Source organism: Squalius cephalus (assembly GCF_949319135.1).
Source record: "Squalius cephalus genome assembly, chromosome: 1".
Classification (NCBI taxonomy): domain Eukaryota; kingdom Metazoa; phylum Chordata; class Actinopteri; order Cypriniformes; family Leuciscidae; genus Squalius; species Squalius cephalus.
The window spans coordinates 30,904,623-30,929,137 of record NC_137122.1 but is presented as its reverse complement, the minus strand read 5'-3'; the positions used below and the strand labels follow the sequence as shown (position 1 = coordinate 30,929,137).

Genomic DNA, 24,515 nt, shown 5'->3' with positions numbered 1-24,515 from the left:
TTCTCTGGTCTTGTTTCAAAGTAAACTTGGGTTGAGCTTAAAAAGTAATTGTTTCGTAGAGACTGGCTTAAATCGGCCACACTAGACCACCAAGGTTGCACATTTGGTTTGTCTCTTAAAGTTTTTGCTGTTTGACTTGGCGTTCATCCAGATCTCTCGTATAAATTAGGACAACAATTCCCTTTAGAGGTTCAGGGTCACAGCAGGCAATGCAACTGAATCAGCTGATCCAGAATAAAAACAACAGAGGAAAATAATATATTTATACATAAAATACAATCACAGCCAGACTGTAAGAGAACATTTTTCTATCCAATGGCTTAACCTGGTTAAAAACTGTCAAATGTCTGAAGTTTGACCCCTTTTCTATCTGTATGATATTATAAAAATGGGTCAGGAGCTTTGTATTTACATGTCTGGTTTACCCAACCCACCTCTATTCTAACCCCGATAAGCGCAGGGAAATGGGATGGGGCAATTCAGTCATGGGACCCAGATTTACTACTCTTTAGATAATGTTATCATTTTTTCACCAGAAATATCTATGGTCACATCGAATGCCTTAGGCGATTACACGCTCCCTTCCTCTTTTTGCACCACCGGAATGATCTGGCATGAACTGAATGCTTTGATAAATCAGACCCGATGGGGAAAGACAGTCCAGCCTTGCTGGAGAGGCCCAGACTACAGCAGATGGCTGAAACCCAATCCTCTAAGATCCTGCCAGACCGGCATGGTATTTTTCCTCTTTGCAAATGTACCAGAGATTTGGAAATACAACAACGATGAAATCCTGGTGTCAGCAGAACATCTGAGAATTGGACCATGGGAACCACACAGGAGTGAGTGACCAGGTTGGCGGTGTTTGACGCTGTGGTTGTGTGGGTTGGAAGTCTTGGGAGAGTGTGACTATTAAAGTGAGAAAGTCACTAGTGTCTTTACTCACTGTGACAAGTGTGTTTCCACCAGACCACAGGCATGGAGCTCTACAACCAATTATCCTTATGTGTCGTTTCCAAAACATTTTGACATACAGTCCTGGACAAGAAAAAAAAGCCGCAAACCACTGGTCAGGAAATTAGCAAGAACTGCAGAAATACTGTAGATAAAGTAACCGATAAAACAGGGAATAGCAACTTACAGACAGTTTTTTTACAGGAAGATGATTCAGTGTTGTTCCACTCAATGTTAATGGCTTCAAACAGTTCATAAGTATAGTTGAAAAATGTCTCCCAGTTCGTTTCACTATAAGGATTCACAAAGATTCACTATAAGGTTCAAATCTGCACTTTGACCAGCCAAAACATGAGCCTGATAACAACTTTTCATTTGAGGGAAGCAAGCCATTCTGCAATATTCTCCTGAGCTCCAAAGCATTAAATGACTTTTGACAGTGAAGTATGTCACCAATACCAGCATCAATACCAGTCGTTGTGTGCTCCCCACACAACGGCACTCTTCCTCTACGCTTCACTGTACTAGAGATTCATTTATTATTTTTCAGCAGATTTTCGAAGACAACGCTCTGGAGAATCACCAATGCAACGTGTGCTTCATTGTGATTCATCACTCCATCAACTTCCATTATTCAGCCAAAAACAACAACAACAAAAACTGCTCATACTTATATTTATGGATCAATAAAAAATGACCTGAATGTTTACATGTTTCATGATGTTTTTCCATTCATCCAACCCTGAAAATAGCCATATTGACCGGCATACACATTGACGGAACAGATATTTGTCAAGAGTTACATGTATCTCTAGTAATGCATTAACACTGTCTGATTAGATGAACTACTTTCTCTTTTATGAGAATCAATGTGACGTTCGGTGGGGTCCAAAATCTATTTTCACAGTCAAAGGTCCAAAATCTATTTTCACAGTCAAAATCGAATTTAAACCTAGAAACAACCAGACAATTTTAGTAACATTTTAAACAATGTTATGAAGCAAAATCTGATTCTGTACTATTTCTAGGGCATTATTCACATTGATCATGTGACTCTTTGTACAGACAGTCAGATGTTTGTCTTCCATTGAAGCAGAAGAATCTCTTTGGATCATCTCGATTCATGTCGGAGAACAAGATCATCATGTTCATTTCGAATTAAGAGCTTGAGTGCTGCTGCTTTTAAAGCACAAACTAAATACTAAGACATTCTGTAATTTTCATTTCCATGCTAATTGTTGTGCTGATAATATAATGTTAAATATGTTTTGTTTGTTTGTTATATAAAGTATTTTCACCAGTCGTCTCAGAATTTTAGACATCATTTTGACACGTTATCACACTATGGAACAAGTTAGATTGCATCACATTTTGTTGGACAGTGAGTCATTGATTTCAAGTAAAGCATTAAAAGTGAAAGGCTGTATATTGTGTTTCTCTATGTGTGCATACACCTCTTGTGTTCTCTTTCTTTACTCTAGGAGTAGCAGCGAATTATCAAGCTACGGGGACAGCAGTGAACACTGAGCTTTAGAAATGTGCAATAAATAAATGCATTTATCATCAAAAAATGCAGCTTTCACTTGAGCAAAGCGGAAGAGGTCACAAAAGGTTTTTATTTGTCACCCACATCCCAGGGGTGTTGCCGTCGGGTGAGGCAGCGGGGTGTCATGCGTTGTGTTTTGCTGCTTGTTATTGAGCAGACAGCTGGAGCATAATGCTGTGCTCACCCCTCGACTCATTCCCACAGGTGCAGGAATCTAGACTGTCACAACAATCACTGCACTGACTCACTCAAGGCCACTGACCTCTAACATGCCTGCCTTTGAGAAAGCTGCTGCTCTCTTGTCTTGACCACTGAAAATAGCATGTCACCAAACCATTCAACAAAGCATTTGACGGTATATAATGTTACAGCTACATTACCAGAGAAATGCTCGTTTTATTCCTCTCACCAACATAAAAAAATTTAATAAATAAAAAAACATTTTAGAAAACATAAAAACATAGCTTTTGTGAGAAGAAACAAAATCCATAATTTACACTTTGACTCCACCCTGTGTTCAAAAAGAAAAGTGCAACAGGACCAACTCCGTTAAATGGACATTCAGAGATTAAAAAGTTTCTTTTCTAAATTCATCAGCAGAAGCACGAATATGGAAGGGTCACAATGAACATTAAATCTTTGTGCACTTCCCATGCTGACTCTCATTTCCTGACTTAACTCTTACACAGCATAGGCTACATTAGCAGAGGAATTCACTGCAAAATAGTGCAATCCATTCAGAATTCTTCGTATTACAGTAAAATGCGTGTTCTGGACATTGTCAGTGTCGTCCTGTGGCTGAAGCTGTCTTATAGCCTACTAGACAGAGCTTTGTATGCATGTTGATGCATTGCTTTAATCTTTGTGTTAGCCATGTTTCCTGTGTTATGAATTCATTTTGTCCTGGGACTGGATACCATCACACTGTCCTTACATGCAGCATAAACTGACATGATAGATAGATTCTGAGTGCAGGGCTGTCCATTGATTAAAGGGATAGTTCACTCAAAAATTAAAATTGTGTCATCACTTACTCAACCTCGTGTTGTTCTAAACCTGTATGGGTTTCTCTGTTCTGTTGAACACAAAAGAAGATATTTTGAAGAATGTCAGTAACCAGACAGTTGATGGACCCCATTGACTTCCATAGTATTTTTTTTCCCACTATGGAAGTCAATGGGGTCCATCAACTGTTTGGTTACCGACATTCTTCAAAATATCTTCTTTTGTGTTCAGCAGAAGAAAGAAACTCACACAGGTTTAGAACAACACGAGGTTGAGTAAGTGATGACACAATTTTCATTTTTGAGTGAACTATCCCTTTAAGCCAATTAATCAATCCTACTACTTAAAAAAAAAGAAGAAAACATACATAAATGATGCAAGCATCAAAATGTATCAAATGTTTTGAGGTCATAACATAATATTGTGCAAGAAACAGTTTGAAAATAAGTCTATTAATCGATAATCGCCATCTAGAATTATAATTTGAGTGAACAGTAATAAAGTTTGTTGGTGTTTTACTGCCAGTTATGTTCATTTCAGCAGGGAATGTCATGTACACAGCAGAGTAGCTGTTACGTTTTCCAGTCAATCCGTGATCCTTACCTTTGCTGTGTTGCTATGGTGATTCTTATAAGACAGACCAGTTCAGTCTAAGAATTATGTAGCGCTCTTCTGGATTGTAAGTCACTAGCTCACTCTTGTGAGAATCCAAGATGTTCGATAATAGGGGTCCTTTCAGTTCTAAAATGTTCATTTTGTCATCAAACTCTCCTTTAAGTCAATTTGTGAGCCCAAATGACACGATTCATTAGCGTTCTGTCTCCGAAAACATAAGTGTATCAACTCATTTTATGGATCTTCAGAGCTCACACTAACAGTGTTTTCAGAAAGAGCACATTTCCTAGAACGTCACGCCATGCCATTAAGGCATAACTGTGTTAGGAAGATCGTGCCACTCAGTTTGCATTTAACACTAACACATGCAGGTTGTAGAGCATCAGGTTTCCACCACATGTAATTACATCCCTGCAGAGGGACACGGTCAGGCATGTAAAGTGAGAAAAGCATGCTTCATGCTGTCTGTAACTCATCAGTTGTTCCCGGCATCATAATTAATCTGTTCCCTCCAGATTGTTCTACGAGTCTCTGTGAAAATTGTATTGATAGAGAGTTTAATAGAGGGAGACAAACAACAGCTTCCATATTTAAGAGCAATACCTCTGGGAAAATGATACTTGGGAGTAGGTGGAGACTTTGGGACTGTAATTAAAAGCATAACATTTTCATTCTTCGGGATTGGCAGGTGCATGGCACTTTTCACGGATATAGGGTGCAAATTGGTGTCATGCTCCCTTTAGAATTTTTTTTTAAAAAGTGCAATAACACAAAACACAAATCCCATGTTCTATGAGGACTATCAGATCTGTTAACATTTTATTCAATATAAATTAGCAGCATAAAAATTCAAACCCATCAAACATCTGTAAATATCAGTGTTGTTATTGTTAACTAAAACTTGGAAATAGTTTTCGGTAATTGAAATTGATTAAAATTAGTGGTGGGCCGTTATCGGCGTTAACGCGCTGCGTTAACGCGAGACTCTTATCGCGCGATAAAAAAAATATCGCCGTTAATCTATTCTCCAAGTTGGGTTGGGAGCGTTGGGAGCTGGCTCAAGCTACACAAGCTATGATGACGCAATCTACCCGCGGCCGCGAGGAACACCCGGCTGCAACGCATCATATTCGTCGTCATCTTAAGTAAACACGGCTGAAAGTGAAAGCTGGTGTAAAAGATCCGTGCAACATCCATTATTTGGACTTGGTTTGTATTTAAGCCGTCCGACGTAGACTGTGTGGTGTAACAGTTCGGTAAGTTAACACACGACTAATCCGTTCTACCACCTCAAATTCAAAACGAAACATATCACTGAATACCAGCGCGCGCGTATTATTCCCAATATATCTTAGTGAGTGGTGTAGCACATAATCTCTTTTTATTAAAAGCGCCCGATTTTAAGAATCGTTGTTGTGTTTCTTTTTAACTGAAAAGACATCAGTTAGACAATATTCTAATTTTAAATTTGGGGTTTCATAAGCTCCAAGCCATAATAAACATTAGACCTACTTAAGTCTCTGCAGCTAGTGTACTTAAATTTGATTTATCTGCAAAATTATGTTGTATACTTACAGTTTTGCACAATATATGTTCTCAAAACTACATACACCCTTTCAAAAAACAAAAAAACAAAAAAAACAGCAGTTGTTTAGCAGGGTCTGTGTAACCTGTTCTGAAATGGTTTTATTATAATATCGTTATCGCAAGAGGCTGCAATGTATATCACAATATGGATTTTAGGCCATATCGCCCATCCCTAATTGATAGCCTATAGTAGTTGATAATAACATAGGCCTACCTAATGTTGCCTACGGACGGTAACAGTACAGTAGTAACCTTTTACAGTCTATGAGTAGAACAGCTTTCTCAAGCAGTTTGTGATGCATTTTGGAAACAGGAGATGAGCACCTGGTCTAATGCGCCACCTGGCTTGAGAAACCCGTTCTCAAAGACTTACTTTTATAGTCATTATTTGGATAGCACACATACTCTGAATGCCTTCGGCAGAATTCAAATGAGCCATTTTAATCTAGATTAATCTAGATTAATTTCTAAATTAATCTAGATTAATCTAGATTAAAAAAATTAATCTATGCCCACCTCTAATTAAAATATAATTATTAAATGAAAAACTAATAACTGAAATAAAGACTTTTAGTGAGCAAAAAATAAAACAGAATACAAACAAAACTAAGGACTTGACTTGACTGTATATCTCATTTCAACTTAAATTATATTGAACTGACTTAAAACATAGTTGAATCTTGTATATAAAAAAAGTTGAAAATTCCTTAACTTATTTTGATGAGTTAAAGTAATGTAAAAACATATGTTGTCATGACTTATTGATCATATTATTATTATTTTTTTACCCTATATCGATTATTTACCCCTAAAAAGAATGCAGTGTTCCATAAAATTGTGACTCCCAGGAAGTGACATAATTTCAAATGTGCTCATTTCTACAACATGGCAAGAAGATATTTTCTCATTTTTTACACAAATTGTAGTGTATTTATTAAGCCGAATCATTTAACCCACTAGCTAACTAATCAACTAGCCCCTTTTTAGTGACAGTATAATTTAGGCTAAATGTTCAACCTTGTTGTTTGTTCTTTCAATTCACATTTACAAGTGCATTTAACTGATCTTTTGTGAAAACGTGCTCTAGGGACATGTTGTCACACTATCAATGTTAATGTTTTAAATGTTAAATGATTTTTCAGGTAATTTAAACTTAAAAAATGACAAAGCAGAAAATCATTAATGAAACTGCAAAAATTATAAAGGGTAACACAAATATATAAATTTGAATTACCCTTTATAATTTTTGCAGTTTCATAATTGTAAGGTTATAAGGTTATTTTGATCAATACAGTAATACACAATAATATCTGTAACAGTTTTTCTCAATCGCTTTGGCTCAATTCTCGAATGAGATTTTTGTTCCCAAAACAATAATTTCAGATCTCTGATCTCTGAGTTTCTTGTTCACGTCAGATTTTAATTTCTTTTTGATTTAAGCAAATTGCATGTGTTTTGGCACGTGTGCAAAAGAGTACGTAGAATTGTCTACAATTTACAGAATGACTAAATGCACATTGCTTGTTGATCAAAACTGATGGGTTGATCCTCAGTAAAACTGTCAAACTCTATACAACTTCTAAACATTATTTCATCATGTGAGCCTTCATGAAGCTTAAAGTAGGCTATATGGAGTTTGCCCAGCACAATTACTACCATTTCTGAACTCGGAGGAACGCCAAAATCCCTAAACAGCAACAGCAGTTTATTTTTGTGGTAATGTGTTACATATAAACTGAAAATACACAGTTGCTTGTCTTGGAAGAGCAAGATATGTAAGAATGTGTGGTTCTAGGGGAAGACATAGAAAAGGTCAAATGAACAAGCATCTGTGAATTTTCAGTTAACATGTAAAATTTCTTCAAAAATGTGCTGTATAAATAAAAAAGTTCGGTACCACTTTATATTAGGTGTCTTTAAAGGCAGGATAGGTAGGTTTTTTCTAAAAAACTTTTTCCCAAATTTGTTTAAACTGTCTTTATATACCAATACATAATTAAAATGTAAGTACTCTGAAAAGGAGAGTAAAATCGAGTGTCTGTAGTCCTCTCAGGGCTGCAATAAACACAGCTATTTATTTCCATTCGGAACGAATGAAATGATTGGCTGGGCGACTGTCACTCTCCCTCGCTACCATGGCTACCACCCCTGCTGCTACAGGAGCTGCCCACATGCGCGCGCCCGTTTGACTCGAGGAGGGGAAGAGGCACGGAAGCTAGGAAGAATCACAATTATGGCAGAGAAGAGCAGTAAAAATTCCCAGTACCTGCATATACAGTCAGCAAAGGCAAACCAGGCAAAAAAAAGGAAGACAGTATTCGAAAAGGCTATGACCAAAAAGTCTTTGGATAAAGCAAGAAGTCAGACGAGAGTCAATATCGGCGCGGCTTTCCAGCGGTGGCGACAACTGAGGGACCTCAAGGGTCATAATGATAAAGTTAGGTATTTTATTACATGTGATTCTGTCATGATTCCGCTCGGCGCTGGCAAACGCGTCCTCCTCCAGCTGAGCGGTCGGCATCGCGCGTTCATGTGTTTTGGGGGCGTGGCTTTGGAAGGAGCCCAGAAGGGAGGGGGTGGGAGTGAATGGAATAAGTAGCTGTGTTTATTGCAGCCCTGAGAGGACTACAGACACCTGATTTTTATACTCTCTTTTTCAGAGTACTTACATTTTAATTATGTATTGGTATATAAAGACAGTTTAAACACATTTGGGAAAAGGTTTTTTAGAAAAAAAACTGCCTACCCTGCCTTTAACTACTAACATTTAAATGAATCATTTGATACAATGCACATATTGTGTACATACATGTTTTTACATTGTACTTCAAAAATACCTGCTTGCAGTTACAGCTGTAATTACAGTAAATCTATAATTACACTGTTGACCCTTCCCTTACCCCTTAAACCACCCTTAAACTTACAACACCAAACCTGTCCCTAACCTTACCCACATTCCACCTCAATAGCAGCACAAGTGTTTTGCAATACAACTCGAACACAATCAGTACAATGTACTATTTTTTGATGCAAGTACATAGTAGGTAAGGACATCAAATATAAAATGCTCTTTTTGTGTACTACAGTGTTGACTTTACTTTTCCAATTACCTTTTTTTCCTAGTGCTGAAATCTGTATCTAGAAAGCAGTGTGTGGTACAAAAGAGCATTCAGCAAGACAAAACTACTGAATCACCATCACCATCTTCCATAGTAAAAATTAAAACACCTAAACATTTTGACCAGCGTGGCTCACATGATGACAAAACACTTTTTATTTTTGGTGGCATTGGCCAATTTACTGACACAATAACTAGGTTTTAAACTAAAGCATGAATTAAATGTTTTGGGTGAGTAACAACATTTTGCAGACATGCAATATCTGATGTTCCAGTAAACAGTTGTGACAATTGAACTTGCGGTTTAGAGATTGTTAATACTGTTTAGAAAAATGTGCCAAAGCGATTGAGAAAAACTGTAATTATTATGTGCCAGTTATCTGTCAGTTGGCATTGCAAAAATGACTGTTTTTTTTTTTTTAAATGGAGCTCTGCTGGCACTTAAAGCACTCAGCACTTAAAAAGAGTTAGGACAATGAACAAGTTCCCTCAAGAAAAAAGTGCATTTATAAAGATAATGCACTCTGACAATACAAGATGCAAAACTCCTTTTAGATACAGATGTCATCTGTAAACACTAGTGCTGGGTAATTTCATCGATAGGCAGATAGCCGGACATTCATACAGACAAACTGATGGATGGATGGATGGATGGATGGATGGATGGATGGATGGATGGATGGATGGGTGGGTGGATGGATGGATGGATGGATGGATGGATGGATGGATGGATGGATGGTGGGGTTGGGTGGATGGATGGATGGATGGATGGATGGATGGATGGATGGATGGACGGACGGACGGACAAATGGATGGATGGATGGATGGATGGATGGATGGATGGATGGATGGATGGATGGATGGACGGACGGATGGATGGATGGGTAGGTGGATGGATGGATGGATGGACGGATGGATGAATGGGTAGGTGGATGGATGGATGGATGGATGGATGGATGGATGGATGGATGGATGGATGGATGGATGGATGGATGGATGGATGGATGGGTAGGTGGATGGATGGATGGATGGACGGACAAATGGATGGATGGATGGTGGGGTTGGGTGGATAGATGGGTAGGTGGATGGATGGATGGATGGATGGATGGATGGATGGATGGATGGATGGATGGATGGATGGACGGACGGATGGACGGACGGACGGATGGATGGATGGATGGATGGATGGATGGACGGACGGATGGATGGATGGATGGATGGATGGTGGGGTTGGGTGGATGGATGGATGGATGGATGGATGGATGGATGGATGGATGGATGGATGGATGGACGGATGGATGGATGGATGGATGGTGGGGTTGGGTGGATGGATGGGTAGGTGGATGGATGGATGGATGGATGGATGGATGGATGGATGGATGGATGGATGGATGGTGGGGTTGGGTGGATGGATGGATGGATGGATGCTGGGGTTGGGTGGATGGATGGATCGGTGGGTGAATGGGTGGCCGACAAAAGCTTTGGGTGGGTGGATGGAGATATATATATATATAGATAGATAGATAGATAGATAGATAGATAGATAGATAGATAGATATACAGACAGACAGACAGATTGAGTTTTGTGTATTTATTATTATTATAATTATTAATTACTTATTTTATTATCTTATATTAAGTTATGAATTAAACAGTATAAGCTCTTCTGTATCTAAATCACTTTTATAAGTTTCTATAGTTCTGTATTTGTTGATTTTCTAGTCTGAAATGTTCTTTCTGTAATAGCAAAGAGGATGCATCACAGTCTGACAGGGATTCTCACCGAACCATGGTGACTTCAGGATGTTCTACACAAACCTCTTTGTAGACGCACATAAAAGAGCCCTCAAGCTTTCTGTAAACCCGTCCTGACACAGAGGGACTGATAAGGTGAACAGAATCCATCCGTGTTCAGAAAATCGAATTACAAGCATAATAGTTTGTGGCTCAGTAATCCCTTTGCCGACAAAAGCTTAGCTACCCCTCATTCTACAAATAAAGGGTCATATTGGTTCTCCGTCCAACATTGTACTGCACCGCTAAATGATTAACATCTCACTTATGATAATTAATATTTTGCATTCTCTCAATGTTCTCAGAGATATTTTAACATACTATACACAGTAGTGAAACCATCTCTTCAAATTTGGCACTGAACCATACAGATTATTCCAGCTACTTAGAGAAAGGCACTTTTACTATGGGAGTGTTTAGCACGGCCATTATTTGAACAAGTGTTGTATCAAAGTAAATTACATTTATTTGTGTCTCACTCGGATACGAGCACTTTACATCATGTTAAATGCTTAAAACCTGACCAAGTGTATTAAATATACTCGATTATTCATCATCAGAGTCCTTGACGAAGTCATGCATCAGGGACGTCTCGTCCCAGGTCTGGAGCATTTAAAACATCCTGCACTTAAAAATAAAGGTTCTTTGTTGGGGTATATGGTTCCATGAAGAACCTTTAACATCCAAGGAACCTTTCCATTGCACAAAAGGTTCTTTGTAGCGCCAAAAGGTTCTTTAGATTATAAAAGGGTTCTTCACCATCAATCTCATGTGACCTCACATTGTTGGAGTAAATTTGTGTTTCCCATACATTGATTTATTTATGGCGGCCTGCCACAATATTCACACTGACTGCCATAAATAGATTTATGCTTCCTAAGTTAACTAGACTGTGGTGGCCTGAAAATAAATTAAAACGTACAATAGTAACATAAAAGGAACCTTTGAGAAGGGTTCTTTGCAGTACCGAAAAAGGTTCTTTATGGTACTAAGAAAAAAAATAGGTTCTTCAAGGAACCTTTCAATGAAAGGTTCTTTGAGGAACCAAAAAAGGTTCTTCTATGCCATCGCTGTGAAACCCCCTTTTTGGTTCTTCCTGGCACCTTTATTTTTAAGAGTGATGGCCTGGTTATTTCTCCATCATTCTTTGAACTAAATGAGTGCTAGTGTCATGGATGTGACTGCAGCCATATGTCCTGTGCTAAGTAACTGTCGTTGGTGGGTTTCCTGCTATTGATGCTGTCCACGTGTGTGTGGCCGTGAGCGAGAGAGAGAGAGAGAGAGAGAGAGAGAGAGAGAGAGAGGAGGTAGAGGGGTGGCTAGTGAACAAGTGACCAGAAAAGAAAGAAGCTGTAGTGATATTCTTCTCTGGACCGTCTCACTGACAGAAGCGAGTTGTCTTATAACAGTAGGTGGCACAGACGGTGGATCTTGTCTTGGTAAAGGGATTACAAATCTGCAGAAACTCTCCACTGACTGCATCACAAGCCCTCGTGAATAAAGTAAGTGACTTTTTGACTCTATTATTTTCACTGCATGGGACTCACAAATTTCATTAAGTAATAATATATTGCATCATAGTTGAATTACAACCGAAATTAAGCTAATCTGTAAAACAAACGCAGTTGAAAAGACCCAACGGCTGGTGAGCATCAAATTTTGTGTTTTGGATGCAAGTGTGACGATATAGACTTTACATTCGTAATGTCCCAGATGGGAAAAAAATATAATTGTAATTTTGAAATTAACCTTTAATTTTCCTTTAACATGTTTAAATGGAAATGTGCCTTGTCTGTAAAAATAAATAAATAATTCACAAATTACTGTTTTACCAATACATTTGTTTCTGTTTGACCACTTCAAAAACACATTAGAGGAAAAGACAAAATAAATCAATGTAAACTTGAATGTACCGCTACTGTGTGTCAGGGTTGATATTGTTAACTAAAACTTTATCAGATTATTTTCATTCATTGAAATAAAGCTAAAATTAATATATGAATATTAGATGATAAACATCAACTTAAATAAAAGCGGAAATTAAGAAAAACAAGAAATGCTGCATTTAAAATAAGTTGTAAGTTCTAAAATTACTTAAACTTAAAGTAAAATTAAAATGAAGTCTAATTCAAAATATTAATAAATACTATAAAATGACACATGCATATAACAAAATTAAAATAATATTAAAAGTGAAATTCAAATGAAAACTCAATACTCAATATCATATCTGGGGTCTATGAGTCCTCAGACATAAGTTAAATATATATATATATATATATATATATATATATATATATATATATATATATATATAATTTTTATTATCATTATTAAAATGATTTTATTAATAATTTCTCATAATATTTGATTATGAAAGTCATCCAAAATTACCTGATAAATTAATGTTAATTATGTTTTTTGTTTGTTTTTTACTATTGAAATGTCTATGGAACAGGAGGGTTAATATCTTAACCAGCCAGACTATTTAGGTCAACCAGCTTCCCTAAAGACTATGCTGGTGGACTGTCTTCCCCTGCCTATAGTTTTGTTGGACACACTCTAAAAATGCTAAATACAAGTTTGGGTCAAATATGGATAAACCCAACCATTGGGTTTAAAATGTAATATAAAAATTGGGTTTGTCCATATTCGACTCAAACATGGGTGGAAACAACCCAGCATTTTTTTTAGAGTGAGCTTGGCTTTGTTTTTGCACCTGTTAGACCAGCACCAAAGCATCATGAACCAGCATAAACCAGCCTGGAACATCATGGAAATTCATGCTAGTGTAATATGGTCTTTTCAACAGGGGGAAAACAATCTGAAGTCTTCTATTGCAGCTTAATTTCACAGATGCACAGAGATTTCAAATAATTGATGAAGCAGCTCAGTCATTCTTCTCTCTGTCTCTCCAAATGAGCCTTTCAATTATCTTGGTGCTTGTGTGCTTGTCTTGTGTTACTCCATCACTAATATCCTGATAAATTGTTCATGTCATCTTGCAGCTGTGAGTAAATTTGGGATTATATTGTCCTGGGTCTTTTGAAGAAGATTTAATTTTAGGCAGTAACAAATGTTCCTTTATCTATTATGCAGTGAGGAACTCTGAATGGGTCTGCTGTTGAGAATGAATTACAATTATAGGATCAGACTCAAACTTTCACAGTTTTGTTTGTTATGGTAATTCTGAAATGAAAGCAAATTTTGTATTAGTTTATAGTAGCTTAATGGCCTCTAATGTGCACTGTGATTATATATCCAAGAAAACTTTAAAGTTACTTCTAAATACATTTTTCTCTATTTTTATTGAGACAGATATTGCAAACTGTCAATCTCAGTAAAGGCTGCATTTGATTGCACTGCGCATGGAATTGTCCAAATATCCAAACCTTTATGCTCTTAAAAAGCCATCAGCATAAGGCTGAAAATAAGCGGTCTAATTTTGGATAGATGGCTGTACTTTGTAAACGTTTCTGCTGCATGCCGACCCATTTCATTTGGGGTTTAATCCGGGTCGATTCTTTTAAAGGTTGACGTATTCCGAGTCCAGACCTCATAGTCACATAGACCTCATACACAGGTGTTTTATCGAAGTAAATGACATTTATTTGCGTCTCACTCGGATACGAGCACTTTACATCATGTTAAATGCTTAAAACCTGACCGAGTGTGTTAAATATACTCGATTATTCATCATCAGAGTCCTTGATGAAGTCATGCATCAGGGACGTCTCGTCCCAGGTCTGGAGCATTTAAAACAACCTGGCCTGGTTATTTCTCCATCGTTCTTTAAACTAGATGAGTGCTAGTGTCATGGATGTGACAGCACATATACCTCATAAAAATCATGTTTATCGTGTTTATTTCATTACAAAATTGATGTAGCCTTTGTTGCAATTATCTATGTAGGAATTGAAAAGTCTGATATGCCCTGATTGGCCACTGAAGTTTAGGCCACCATACCTTATTTTAGTTCTCATTAAGATACTTCTTGCATATGATTTGTTTACCAAATTTATTTGGATTAATACAGATCCTATATCTAAATATCTACATTTCTGTTTCAGATATATGGTAATTGTTGCATAATGGGTATTTTAAATAGCATGGAATATTAGCTTTATCTTTACACATCATTATTCATGATATACATGGTCCTATGGTATATTAATCTAAAATTACTAATATAATGAGATTCATTGTTCTTTTGACACCCATTAACTCTATCACAGTTAAAAATATCACAGTTTACTACCTTGGAGAGTTTATCTCTCCAAAATCGCAATACATTAGTGTAGTCAAAATCAGTTATGAACATGATGTTATTAGCCTCCCGTGAAGAAAATCTACTTGGGCCGCATCTATTCCTATGAAGCAGTTGTACAGCTCGTCTTTTTGCTGTTTAATAATTGTGAGTTTAGCACATGGGTCTGACAGCTCAAGGTGCTTCAATGCATCTGTTTAAGACATCGCTTTGCATTTTAATAAACTTGTAGACACTCAATCCTTAAGGAGAATCGATTAAAAACTGTTATGAGAGCTGCCATCAAGTGCGAAAGCAGAAATTTAACATGATATTTTCATTAAAGGGATGGTATGACTTACCATCCGAAGCAGACTGTATGATAGAATCATACAGGTTTGGAATGAGCTGTGGATGAGTAAATGATGACAGAATTTGTCTTTTTTGTGGTGGACTTTTCCATGTAACAGTTCAATTAATTATGTCAATGAAACAGGTGATGCCACAAAAGAAACTTTAGTCTTCAGATATTATTTTCCTTCTTTCTCTCTCTTTCTCTCTTCATCAGGTGTCAAAGTGGTGGTGTCATTGGTGGACTAAAAAAATCATGCTTACGGACTGGAGGAGAGCAGACTGCACTGGATCAAACACGTGTAAAGAGCAAAGTGTGCTAAAGAAAAAAAAGAAGCACAATCCCTAAGGAGAGACTCTTGGTGTTGGTGCAATGGATCACACAAGTCCAGGCAGCCTCCATAGCTGAGAGACTGCCCTGAAAATGGAGGTCTTCTACCTTGGCTGCATCTCTTTCTGGATGGCATCTACCAAACTTTGAGCCGCGTCCACGTGTTAAGCACAGGTTGTCATCAGAATGCAAATGCAGCATGAAGGATCCTCTCTACAAAGTGAACTGGGCACTGATACAAATGAAGTATGTAGCACCATTCAAAGCATCTAAAACAGAGACTTGGCCAGTATGGAAGAGCAGACTACCACTGTGATAACGATTTACGTGAATGGCACTGAGCAGTTCAATGCTTCGTACGAATTCAACCTAACCGATGTGAAGGAAAGCATAGACACCTATGAGTTTTACGTCATCGGCCTGTTCCTCTCCTGCCTGTACACCATATTCCTGTTCCCCATCGGCTTCATCGGGAACATCCTCATTTTGGTGGTCAACCTCAACCACAGGGACAAGATGACCATCCCTGATCTGTACTTCGTCAACCTGGCCGTGGCGGACCTTATTCTAGTGGCGGATTCGCTCATCGAGGTCTTCAATCTCAACGAGAAGTACTACGACTATGCCGTCCTCTGTACCTTCATGTCGCTTTTCCTCCAGGTGAACATGTACAGCAGCATCTTCTTCCTGACATGGATGAGTTTCGACCGCTATGTCGCTCTCGCCAGCTCCATTAGCAGCAGTCCGCTGCGAACTATGCAGCACGCCAAACTCAGCTGCAGCCTCATCTGGATGGCCTCCATCTTGGCGACTCTGCTTCCCTTCACCATCGTGCAGACGCAGCACACCGGCGAGGTGCACTTCTGCTTCGCCAACGTCATCGAGATCCAGTGGCTGGAGGTGACGATTGGATTTCTGGTGCCCTTCTCAATCATTGGCCTGTGCTACTCCCTAATCGTCCGCATCCTCATGCGTGCCCAGAAGCACAAGGGACTGTGGCCTCGCCGGCAGAAGGCCCTGCGCATGATCGTGGTGGTCGTGCTGGTGTTCTTTATTTGCTGGCTGCCCGAGAATGTCTTCATTAGCATCCAGCTGCTCCAGGGCACGGCCGACCCATCGAAACGTAGCGACACCATGCTGTGGCACGACTACCCGTTGACCGGGCACATCGTCAACCTGGCTGCGTTCTCCAACAGCTGCCTGAACCCTATCATATACAGCTTCCTCGGGGAGACTTTCAGGGACAAGCTACGGCTCTTCATCAAGCGGAAGGCCAGCTGGTCCGTGGTTTACCGCTTCTGTAATCACACTCTGGACTTGCACATCCCTGTCAGGGGCGAGTCCGAAGTGTAGCGCGAGTTCGGCAGCCTGAAGCTCCGGAAGTTGTCATCTGCCTTGTCTTGCTCTCCAGAACTTGATCAAGAAGTGACATGTGGGTTGACGTAACGAACACTGCTTCATGTTTAAGTCAGATGGGTGAAATAAGGATTATTTGCTGATGAAGTGGATTACAAGGCACGGATGCAGAGCTTGGCCTTTACAGATCATTTAAATAAATAGAGATGGCATGTCAAAAACAAAGACTTTTATAGGACCATATTCTCTGTGAGCCCATTCTAAAGTAACAAATAAAGTCATCGAAGTGCCTGCGACCCATTTCCTGTCTGAGTCATTGCGAAATATATTCTCCTGTTCATATATTGACGTTGTTGAAACCGATGCAATCAACGACTTGGTCTGTTCTGCTTCAAGACTGAATAAATGCATATTTTGTAGGAGTGAGAATTTAGACAATTTCAAGTGTGAGATTTACTTCCAGCCACTTTTAGGGATTCTGTAAACGGTGATAAACAGTAATGATGTTTGACAAGGTGAAGTTCATGTACAAGGTTTACATGAAAAACATCATTAGGGAAACATTGAAGTAAATTCAGCTCAATGCACACATATTTGGTGGATTACTGCTCATTTGGACAAGTGTTAGCGGCACTAAACCCAGGTGTTGGCTCCTGTTTCCCTGAAGTTGGAGTCAGTGGGCAGGTGTTTGCAGAGCAGGATATAAACGTATTATCCAAGACTTCAGATGTGCGGTGTCCAACGCTGCTGTTTATTTGATCCAGACTGCTATCCATTGCTTTCCCATTCCTTTAGCAAAAACAAGGACGCTTGCAGTAAATCGCTTTGAACTATATGAAGTAATTCCACAAAGGTTTAATTTATTTAGAATCAAACTGTTCATTGTCGAGACTGTATTGATACAAAGTAAGACCTGAAAATATTTGGTTTCACTGTTTGTCAAGAATGTGTTAAGATGATTTGAGTATCACTTGAATAGTTTTGTATACAGAAATGATTATGAAATGATAACAAGAGTGTCGGTCTTGATAACAGGAAGCTGATGTTCTCCCCTAGAGAGAGCCCTCTCATGCCACGGGCTAAAACAATATATGACTCGAATTAATCATAAACACAGTGGCAGTCTGAGGGCTCCTTCCCAAGTAAAATAGAACAAAGATAAACAAATAAAAGGAAAATGAGGATTTAAAAAAATAATCCTAAGGTTGGTCTCTTGGGGATTTTTATCAGTCCAGTTGAGCAGTGCATCACACAGAATGATGTTTAATCAATACAACGGTCTGGGTGAAGCATGATGTAATGCATTCGAGCCTGAAAGAGTTGATTTCATGAATGGTTGAATAACCTCATTTTCACATTAAAGTAATAAAATGATCTTATTTTGTAATATTTAGGTTTTCACTACTAGAAATCTGTCTGCTACACTATAGAAAGGCGAAGCAATATTGATGCATAATTGATTTATTCCCTTCTTAGATAGAAAATACTGTACTGCAGTACAGTACAATAAAATATAGGGTTGGTTTTACTCCACAGGTAAATCACTTACTGTTTATTATCTATGGCAAATACCACAGGCAAATCACTTACTGTTTATTATCTATGGCAAATACCACAGGAAATTGACTGGCCTGCACAAACAGCAAATCGAGACCATAATTTAATCTAGGGAACATTTTAGTGCCTGTCATATTATGAAAAAGTAGACATATTTCGTAATTAGACACATTTTGGCCAATAAAAGTGCATATTGTTTACGTCTCCTGTCTGGAGACAAGCTGCTGTGATTTTGTTTTTATTCTAATTTAATTATAATGAGAATCTCGTGAGAATCATGAGACTAATGGGAATTATATATAAAAAAAAACATAAATAATAATAAAAAAAAAAAAAAAATTCCAAAGTAACATGACTGGACTACTTATGGTAATGAATTTCAGTGATTTTGGGCCATGAAAATAATGTCACTATCTTAAAAAAAAAAAAAAAAAATTAAGAAATTTCAATTTAAGAAAAATTTTGTATTGTTTCTCATTTTGAAATTTAAAAATCACTTCACACTTCTCACTTCTCAGGGTGTCCTGCAGTTTTAGTCACAGACTATTTTGAGTCAGTCAGTTAAAGGTGCTCTAAGCGATGTCACCCGTTTTTCAGGCCAAAACAGCGTTTTTCGTCACATACAGCAAACATCTCTTCACTGTCCGCTAGCTGCCTGTCCCCTGAACACACTGTAAAAAAACGTGATCTCTGTAGACAGCCCAGGCTCCACAAACGGCAACAAAAACAAACTGGCCCAGCCTGGACCACAAAACATAACAAACAGTGTTCCAGCCAATTACAGACAAGAATGATTTGGGGGTGGGGGTTGGGGCGTGGGGAGTGAAGGAGAGAGAAGCATGAAGAGGGAAGTTAGCTAGAGGAAAGACGTCCTAGACAACGACTAACGTTAGAATTATACTCTCTTGAATTTTGATATGGCCGACACACAAAGAGACGACGTTCCGATGAACAAATAGCAAAGAAGAGGGAAAAGGAGAAGGAACGCGCAAAGTCCAGAATTTATATCGGGGGAGGGGGTGGGATGAGGAGGAGGGAGGGTCGAGCTAGCCTCCGTTTTGTTTGACAATACTTCGAACGTCAACAAGAAGTGACGTCACCCAACATCGCTTAGAGCACCTTTAAGCCATATAAATATTAGATGAAAAATGTGCTTAAAAATATAGCAATAGCAATGCCATGGCAACTTACTGAAATAAAATACTAAAATAACTTTGCAACTACATGGCAACTAACTCTCATTGTGTTAGTCGAATGGTAGGGTTTGCGTTAGTAGAATAAGTTGACGTAGTTGCCAAATTACTTATAGTTACTAGAATGTCTAAAGTGGATTATCAAAATACAGTGTTACCAAATTCTTAAAAGTTAAAATAAAAGTATAATGAAAGCTCGAAATATAGCCTATATAAAAAAGTTCATTCAAAATATTAAGAAATACTAAATAATTCTAAAATAACTCTGATTGTGGATAAAGATCATTTGGAGAAAGCTGCGAAAGATTTTGATTGTAAAATCCATTTGTTGAGATGGTTTATAGTTGATAAAATGCAATGACTGCATGTTTCCAGCATCTTTCAGTATATGAGAGATAGAGAGATACAGCCTGGCAAAACCAAGAAATGTTTTTCCAGCTGTGACAGCCCAGCCTGGGAAAAATATGTAAGCATTGTTTGAATAACTATTCATGAATTTGTATAGACATCATCACAGTATAATTTACTATTGTATGGTCAAATATAATTTTTAAAAATCCACACATTAAAACATGAACTAAAGTGACTTGAGGAAACTTCTGTCTCAGACAGACCTATAGGGCATGGGTAAGGTTGTGTGCCTCTAACAGAGATTTGAGAATCCATGATGAGAACAGCCTTAGGATGTGAGCATCCCAGAAAGATACAGAAAAGTGAAATAACGACAGACAGGCTCATTAGACAACAGAGACGAAACCCGGATCCCCACAGTCGATCCCTTGGGAAAGAGCCAAAGCGAGACATAGTTAATTTCATATCTGTATAAATACAAATAAATAGACACGGGACGACTCTGAGAAAGACACAGAGCAAGAGGTGACGGACAGAGACTGTGAGAAGAGTGTGTGTCTGCAGCTGGGACCGGAGTAGGGCTCAGGGTTGAAGGATCTGACGTCATTGAGTCCTATTTGTCTGTGAGATTTCTCTTTTGATGCGGTTAAATGAATCTGTTTATCAAACTCATGCCGTCTTATGGTTTTCAATGCTTATATGCTTACGGTCTGTATTTCACACATAAACAATTTAAACCTCAATACATTTGAGCACACAAAAAGAGTTCTTCATATTCGAATTGATCCAAATAATTTGCACAAAAATATTGTGGCTTGGAAGAGAATGATAAGCTGAAAGCTTATAAAACACAAGACTTACAACACCGAAGCGCGACTGCCTTTGGTCAGGTAATTAAAGTAGTGAGAATTAATGCATATGCTTAGGGAATATGAGTTTGAATAAAAGATCTGATTCACAATTACATTTACATATTATAATCTTCTCTAAAAAAAAAAAGAGAACAGAGATAACTTAGGTAACATCAAGAGGGTCTATTAGAGCATTGCACAAGTGTTTCAGTTCAGAGGTGTAGCTCTTATAATGCCTCAAAATAAATACCATAAGTAAAAACCTACATAACATGATAGGCTAAACCAGAACATTAAGATACTAAAAAAAACAACAACATAGAAGCGCAAACTCACCACTGGCCACGAGAGGGCGCCAAATACGAGCACGTTCAGGAAGATAATCCAGTCCCGAGAATAATGAGAGTAATGGCATTTTATAAAATACGGAATAATGCAATGGCACCTCAGCGTTTTGGACGAGTTAAACAGGGTGAAATGTTCAGTATTGTCGAGTAACAGCCTATGAATCAGCTTCGTTCAGTGTAGGCTAAATGTGAAATTTTGTTTAAAAAAAAAAAAAGTTGCTGCCTTAAAAGTACATTTCACTTTAAATAACATAAAACTGACTTAACATGTCTTGAATCTTGTAAAACTTAAGTTGACAAATGATCAAACTTATTTTGATGAGTTAAAGCAACGTATAAACAAAGCGGGGTCAATTAGTTTTGACAGCTAAGCTGTGCAGGTTATTTTTCAAGTGAAACAAGCATACTAGACACTGCACACTCCAGTAAACTACTTGAATAATTTTACTAGCCTATGCTATATCGAGGTCGTAAACACATTGCCGGTTTAATTCTGACATCACATTTTTATTCCTTGTGTGTATAAATCTCATTTACAATTGCTATCAAATATGGCGAATTATATGCATAACGTATAAATGGCAAGACCATCCCTAACAACCAAAATACAAAAACTAAATATAATTTGATGGAAAGGATGCAAAGTGCACAAAACCGACACGATCCTGCCCTCTTGTGGAGGAAAGATGAGTCTTCATGCCATAAATCAGGCAGCTTTCAACTAATAAAACTAGAAACACTTAACTCTAACACTGTCTTATAAGTCTTCAGTAGTGGTCATAGTATAATTTAAGCCTCAATCAAAATCCATTAAAACATAACACACAGAATAACCAGCACAATTTTGAGGTAGAGTAATTTTATTTACAACCCAATGATCAATGTAAAAGATGTGATAAATATTTTACGCATGCAACTAAAGCTGCTTCACAATGAGCTCTACAATGGTTAATCTAGACACTCACTTTAAAAACCTGAGTCTGTAAGGAATGCTTTACAAAATGACTCCAATGTACAAATCCATTGCTTTTACTTTGAGTGTTTCTCAATAAAAGTAAAAAATAAAATAAAAGGATAAAAAAAAATAAAAAAAATTAGGCCCTCTCTCCTCGGATTCGCCTTGCAAGCTGGATATCCTTGGGCATGATTGTGACTCTCTTGGCATGAATGGCGCACAAGTTAGTGTCCTCAAACAGGCCGACAAGGTAGGCCTCACTTGCTTCCTGTAAGCAGACAAGCAAAAGTTAATACTGGATATAAAGTTTAAAGTATATTAAAACAATAATCATAATAATGATAATAAGTTACGCACCTGAAGTGCACCAATGGCTGCACTCTGGAACCTCAGGTCGGTTTTGAAGTCCTGTGCGATCTCCCTGACCAGACGCTGAAATGGCAACTTGCGGATCAGCAACTCTGTTGACTTCTGATAACGACGAATCTCTCTCAGAGCAACAGTTCCAGGCCTAAAGTGAGGAAGAAAAACAACATGGTTTATCGGTTATAATAAACTGCATTAAGCATGCGTGTTGTTCAGTTAAAAAAAAAAAAAAAAAAAAAAACAAAAAAACAGTATCTCTCAGACCCACCTGTATCTGTGGGGCTTCTTGACGCCACCAGTAGAGGGCGCGCTCTTCCTAGCGGCTTTAGTCGCCAGCTGTTTTCTTGGCGCCTTTCCTCCAGTGGATTTACGCGCGGTCTGCTTGGTACGAGCCATTTTCTCTCAATCTCTAAGATTACACACACAAAAAAAAAAGATTTAAATAATGAATTCTTCCCGTTTAAAAAAAAAAAATCCAAACGGTAACTTAAAATGGCGGTTTCATCCGGGTCCTGTGGCTTGCTTTTAGCACTTCCGCTCAAGAGCTGCAGCTACTTGATCTAAAAATGTCTCGTTTTATAAAGATGTACAACGTTACGTGCCTACAATATGGGAATCTAAACAGACCAGCCAAAACCCATGCGTAATTTGTAATGCGTGAACACAGCCAAGCGAGCACCGCAGATGAACATTTGCATTAGACGACAGGAGATGCTGTTGTTGTTAAACAGCCGCCCGGTACATCAGCCTCCATCTGAAGCAGGACCCGGTTCACAGCAGATTAAACATCAGCCCACCCCGAAACTCACTTTCAGCTAAGAATACATCAATTGCGTCATGTAGAAAGAGCGGGAAAGTGTTCAGAGGCACGGGGGAAAGTTAATTTAATGCAGCATTTGTTGAACAACCGGTTACTCGCCTCGACCTCTTCAAGAACAAGCTGAACAAACCATTGTCCAAAATGGCGGGCAAAAAGGTAGATCGACAAACCAGCACATAATTATCAGATGCCACTTATACTCCCAAAGCCCGCCAAGACGACGAATTTAACGTGTATGAAAACGCCATATCATGTTTAAGTGAACTATGTTCAAAGACAAAAGTGTTTGAAATATTAAATCCAAACTAACAAATCAGCAAGAACATGATCCATCAATAAGGACGAGAAACTGAAAATCCGATCAACTCTATAAATGTCTTATTGACTTGTTTTAAACTAGCACTAGTGGAAATATTATGATTACAGTCTAATGTCGAAATACCTACCAAATAATTTAAAGTTTACTCACACAAACCTCGTTGAACCACGATCTTTCTCCCACGGTGTATTTCTCGTATTTGAAAAAGAGAGGGCTGGGCTTCTATTTATATATTTCTGTGGCTTGGCGCGTAGACACGCCCATATATGACGTTCTCGTTTCTCATTGGTTCAACTTAAAACAAACCCCTCCTCTTGTCGTTTCGCTTTATTTACCGTACATTGTTTACCTTTTTTTTTTTTTTTTTTTTTATAATTTTGAATATACAATTTGTCCCACAGCTGATAATGTAATCATAAAATTATTTTGAGTAAAACAAAAGTTGATTTACAGGTACTGGAGTAACATGTACTTGAATTAGGCTACTTATGACGTTCCCAAACCCCCATTTAGGGGGTTGTAACGTTATACGTATTTTTTCTAAACATAAACGTATTTTAATTGCAGCTGAAATTACAGCGAAATAGTCATAAATCAGAAAACGGTTAATATCAAAAACATCAGCACTGCACTCCTAAGAATTAAGATATATAAATTCCTACTAGATAAATAATCAGCAATGTGTTATTTTGTGATTTTATTATATTTTATTGTTTCGTTATATTTCTAAATAATTTTGACGCCACGTTGCAGTCTTGTTTTGCATTATGGCACTGCTGCTATGCAGCATGGTCATTGTCTCCTAGTATTTGTTTGTCCCGCCAGTTGCTCATATTGGCCTTGCAGCGGCGCG

The 24,515-nt window shown here is 38.1% G+C and overlaps 2 protein-coding genes across 4 annotated transcripts; one reads left to right on the top strand and one right to left on the bottom strand.

The window, feature by feature from the left end:
* Positions 1–11,940: 11,940 nt before the first annotated feature.
* On the top strand, positions 11,941–17,623 carry gper1 (G protein-coupled estrogen receptor 1). Of its 2 annotated transcripts, none has more exons than XM_079894787.1 (2): positions 11,941–12,121; positions 15,434–17,623. In XM_079894787.1, exon 2 carries the CDS (start codon positions 15,839–15,841, stop codon positions 16,898–16,900), a length of 1,062 nt encoding a protein of 353 aa, XP_079750913.1. In that variant the 5' UTR covers positions 11,941–12,121; positions 15,434–15,838; the 3' UTR covers positions 16,901–17,623. The 2 variants fall into 2 exon arrangements, with proteins under 2 accessions (XP_079750913.1, XP_079750914.1); XM_079894788.1 differs by having other exon boundaries at positions 12,100–12,125; positions 15,434–17,196.
* A 4,434-nt stretch (positions 17,624–22,057) lies between these two features.
* On the bottom strand, positions 22,058–24,466 carry h3f3a (H3 histone, family 3A). 2 transcript variants are annotated; one of them, XM_079887525.1, is made up of 4 exons: positions 23,813–24,466; positions 22,792–22,932; positions 22,515–22,668; positions 22,058–22,425 (listed from the first exon to the last, which is right to left on the bottom strand). In XM_079887525.1, exons 2-4 carry the CDS (start codon positions 22,917–22,919, stop codon positions 22,297–22,299), a joined length of 411 nt encoding a protein of 136 aa, XP_079743651.1. In that variant the 5' UTR covers positions 22,920–22,932; positions 23,813–24,466; the 3' UTR covers positions 22,058–22,296. The 2 variants fall into 2 exon arrangements, with proteins under 2 accessions (XP_079743651.1, XP_079743652.1); XM_079887526.1 differs by having other exon boundaries at positions 23,819–23,880.
* Between the last annotated feature and the right edge of the window lie 49 nt (positions 24,467–24,515).

Bases quoted from the DNA above. Each gene is read 5' to 3' on its own strand.
- h3f3a (XM_079887525.1), bottom strand. From the start codon at position 22,919: ATGGCTCGTACCAAGCAGACCGCGCGTAAATCCACTGGAGGAAAGGCG. The intron at 22,669-22,791 runs GTGGGTCTGAGA...TCCTCACTTTAG, and splicing joins AAGAAGCCCCACAGATACAG to GCCTGGAACTGTTGCTCTGA. The intron at 22,426-22,514 runs GTGCGTAACTTA...GTCTGCTTACAG, and splicing joins CAGCCATTGGTGCACTTCAG to GAAGCAAGTGAGGCCTACCT.
- gper1 (XM_079894787.1), top strand. From the start codon at position 15,839: ATGGAAGAGCAGACTACCACTGTGATAACGATTTACGTGAATGGCACT.